Here is a 3,013-nt window from a genome sequence, read left to right as displayed (position 1 = left end):
TCCAAACAGCGATATTCACCGATTGACACCCCCTCGATAGATTTTGTACAAAAATACACTTAGAAAATAATGAAACATTTAATCTCCATTACGTGTGAGAAGTCAACATTTAAATTAAAAAAATGATACAATTCTAGCCCTTCCGCGAAGGAGAGAGACGGACATGTGCATGTGTACACGAGACCTACAAGAACAATAACGTAAAAATGTTTGGCCTGTATAAACACGTCAATATAAAATGTCATCTGGGCACAGAAAGATAAAAAGGAGAAAACACGAGGATGGAAAAGGAAAAAAGGCAGAGGGGGAAAAGTACGCCTCTGGTAAATTTTGGTCCTGAATTGAAGTGTAGAAAGTGAAACGCATCTGCGATGCATTTCAGTCCTGAAGTTACAGAAGCTGGTGATTGTGTTCCTTTTTGCGTCATCAAACATTGCGCCGTCATTACATTTAAATTAACACTAGTTAAACTGTTAGACAGTTCTTGTATAAATCTCAAAATGAGAGCATGCGTTTCGGTTTGTAAGTGTTTTAAGCCACCACTTGTGGTATATAAACCCATGTCGATGATGGGGGGTGAGGGACTCTCCATTCAGTATCACTCGCTTATCACGTCCCATCCTTCGCCCTACCCAGGTCAGACATCTGGCTGAGTCCCTTTTCATCAAAACACAGTTCATTCAGGGAGACAACCTCAACTCGCCCCGCTGCAAGTGTCCCAGGTTCACCGCTCGTTTCAGTAAGCGACTGCGCCTGGGTCGCACACTGACTTCAACATCCCTCCCAGCTACCAATTGAGCAAGCTAAGCATTTTCATTTGCGCTCTTGTCAGGGAGGGCATCCGGAGTTCTAGTTCTGTAATTTCAGACACTCGTGGGTCGTGTGGTTGACGGAGCGTTTTCTGGCTTGTTTCAACGGGACTTCTCAATCCTGCTTTATCTTTACGAAAGTCATAAAGATGTCACCACAAGCACTGGCTGTGTTTTCTTATATGGCAAAGCGTGTCTCTGTACTATGCATTCAATAGGTGAACACTAAGTTAGAGATAGTCGACTCAAGCCAGTCCCCTGATATCATTTCGCTCACTTCAGGGGTGCAGTAGTCGGGGAACTCAAAGTGAGAGCCCGAGCCTGATTCGAAATGAAAATCCAGATCTCTGTCCAATGCGGCCGAGCCAATGCTGCCGAGAGACATGCTGTCGAAGCCGGGGCTTGGGTTAAGGTCCAGCAAGTCATCTTCGAATTCTTCGTCTGATGACGAGGACTGCGACGAGGAGGAGTGTGAGGCAGAGGGTGTCGGCGATGCTACCCGCGTGTAGTTGAGGCGCGCAGCAGAGTGCGAGTTTGGGGAGTCGTCCCCGCTTTCTTTACCGCTGGACACTCCATCTTCGTACAGGCTGAGGGGGTCACTGGACTCCGCCGAGCTGCTGAGGGTGGGACTGGCTGGCACAGCCACAGGCGGGCTGCTGTCATGGTTTCTGCCCCCGTAACTGTGGGACCGCTTCGCCGGCTTGTCCGGTATCTGCTTCGCTGCTGAGGCTGACTTGGTCTTGTACAAGGAGTAGTGGTCTGTGGGGACGGAGTGTGAAACTTGTTCATGTGATGAGGACCGGGCGCTCCCCAGCCCTGACTTGTGCGTCCGGCCGAGGGATTTTGACCCACTAGCCTTCTTGGATGAGCTCTTGGTGCTGCTCCTGTCCCCCTTTTCGCTTGCCTTGCCGCTGGTGGACTTGACTTTCTTCCGTGGCCGGTACTTGTAGTCCGGATAGTCGGCCATGTGCTTCAGTCTGAGTCGCTCAGCTTCCCGTATGAAGGGGATCTTGTCGCTGTCTTTGAGCAGTTTCCACCGCTTGCCGAGGCGCTTGGAGATCTCGGCGTTGTGCATGTCCGGGGACTGCTCCATGATCTTGCGCCTCTCGATCTGCGACCAGACCATGAAGGCATTCATCGGCCTTTTGATGTGGCCGGTCGGGGTCTTGCACCATGCGACGTCCATCTTATCCCCAGTCGAGCTTGGGGACCCAGGAGTTGGGGACGCGTCCATGTCTAGGTCCATCTCCCCGGATTCACCGGGAAGCAAGTCTGTGTTGTCCGTAGTGTTTGTCTGCTCCACCATCGCTCAATCTGTGAACATGCGCCTTCACAGAAACAGTTCAAATGGTTTGCCAAAAAGATCCGTAACTAGTCTGAATGTTCTGCTGTCTGAAACAGTCTTGCCTCTCCAACAGTCTGTGTGTAAGTTCACTGAGGCAGTGTAGGACGCAGTGGCCACACGCGTAGAAAGTTAGTCTGAAAAGTGTCTGCTTCTCGACTCGCTGTGTGTAGCCTATCACTGCTTTCGAGAGAGCTCACTGCTTAAAAGTAAGCAGTCATGTACATAAAAAAGTTTCCAAAAATCCCAGTGTGGTATTTTACAATTGCGGCAAGCAGTTCAGCTGCCGGTCCGGCTGAATACGAGTCCTGTGCCGCTCTGGGCAAACAGTTGGAGGAAACAGTGGAACTTTAACAACAAGAGGTACGCCTTGTCTTCCGCAAAGGCTGCGTTAACATCATGCATGAAGGTTAGACGGTTGCACACTTTCATAGTCCGATCTAGCGCACACTATTCACAAGTTTGTATAGTTCGTGTAAAGGCGCTTCACACGGATTTATCCCTTTCTGGATGTATAAAGGCAAGGGAAATCAGCCAATCCGGTGCTGTCTCTAGCCTGTCTTTGGCCAGAGACACTCCCCGCCCTCTCCCATTGGCTGAATATTGTATCTAATAATAATCAGCACATGCAATGAGGAGCTTTCTGACTGACCTCATTCCATGTCTGCACGGCAAACTTAGTTTTAAAGGTACATAGTGTACTTTTCTTCCAACCATATAGATCATGCTTGGACACAGGCTGCATTACGCCAGTTTAGCGAGAATCGTGTGGATTGGGGACTGTGATATTGGACCCGGGTTGATTATGGCTAGGTAAACTACAACGTCCGCCATAGCTTCGTTACGCGACGAGTAATAAAAA

General features: G+C 49.4%; 1 protein-coding gene across 1 annotated transcript in view; it reads right to left on the bottom strand.

Annotated features, from left to right (window-relative positions):
- Window positions 1-2,620, bottom strand: part of sox4a (SRY-box transcription factor 4a) — a 3,453-nt gene extending 833 nt beyond the window's left edge. The window contains exon 1 of the mRNA XM_063185778.1: window positions 1-2,620. This exon is cut by the window's left edge and continues 833 nt beyond it. Within this exon, the coding sequence (XP_063041848.1) occupies window positions 1,021-2,115 (1,095 nt within the window). The 5' untranslated portion in view covers window positions 2,116-2,620 and the 3' untranslated portion in view covers window positions 1-1,020.
- Between the last annotated feature and the right edge of the window lie 393 nt (window positions 2,621-3,013).

This window comes from Engraulis encrasicolus, chromosome 20 (genome assembly GCF_034702125.1).
Source record: "Engraulis encrasicolus isolate BLACKSEA-1 chromosome 20, IST_EnEncr_1.0, whole genome shotgun sequence".
In the NCBI taxonomy this organism is placed as follows: domain Eukaryota; kingdom Metazoa; phylum Chordata; class Actinopteri; order Clupeiformes; family Engraulidae; genus Engraulis; species Engraulis encrasicolus.
Note: the sequence above shows the minus strand (reverse complement) of the source record. Positions and strands in the feature narration are given on the sequence as shown.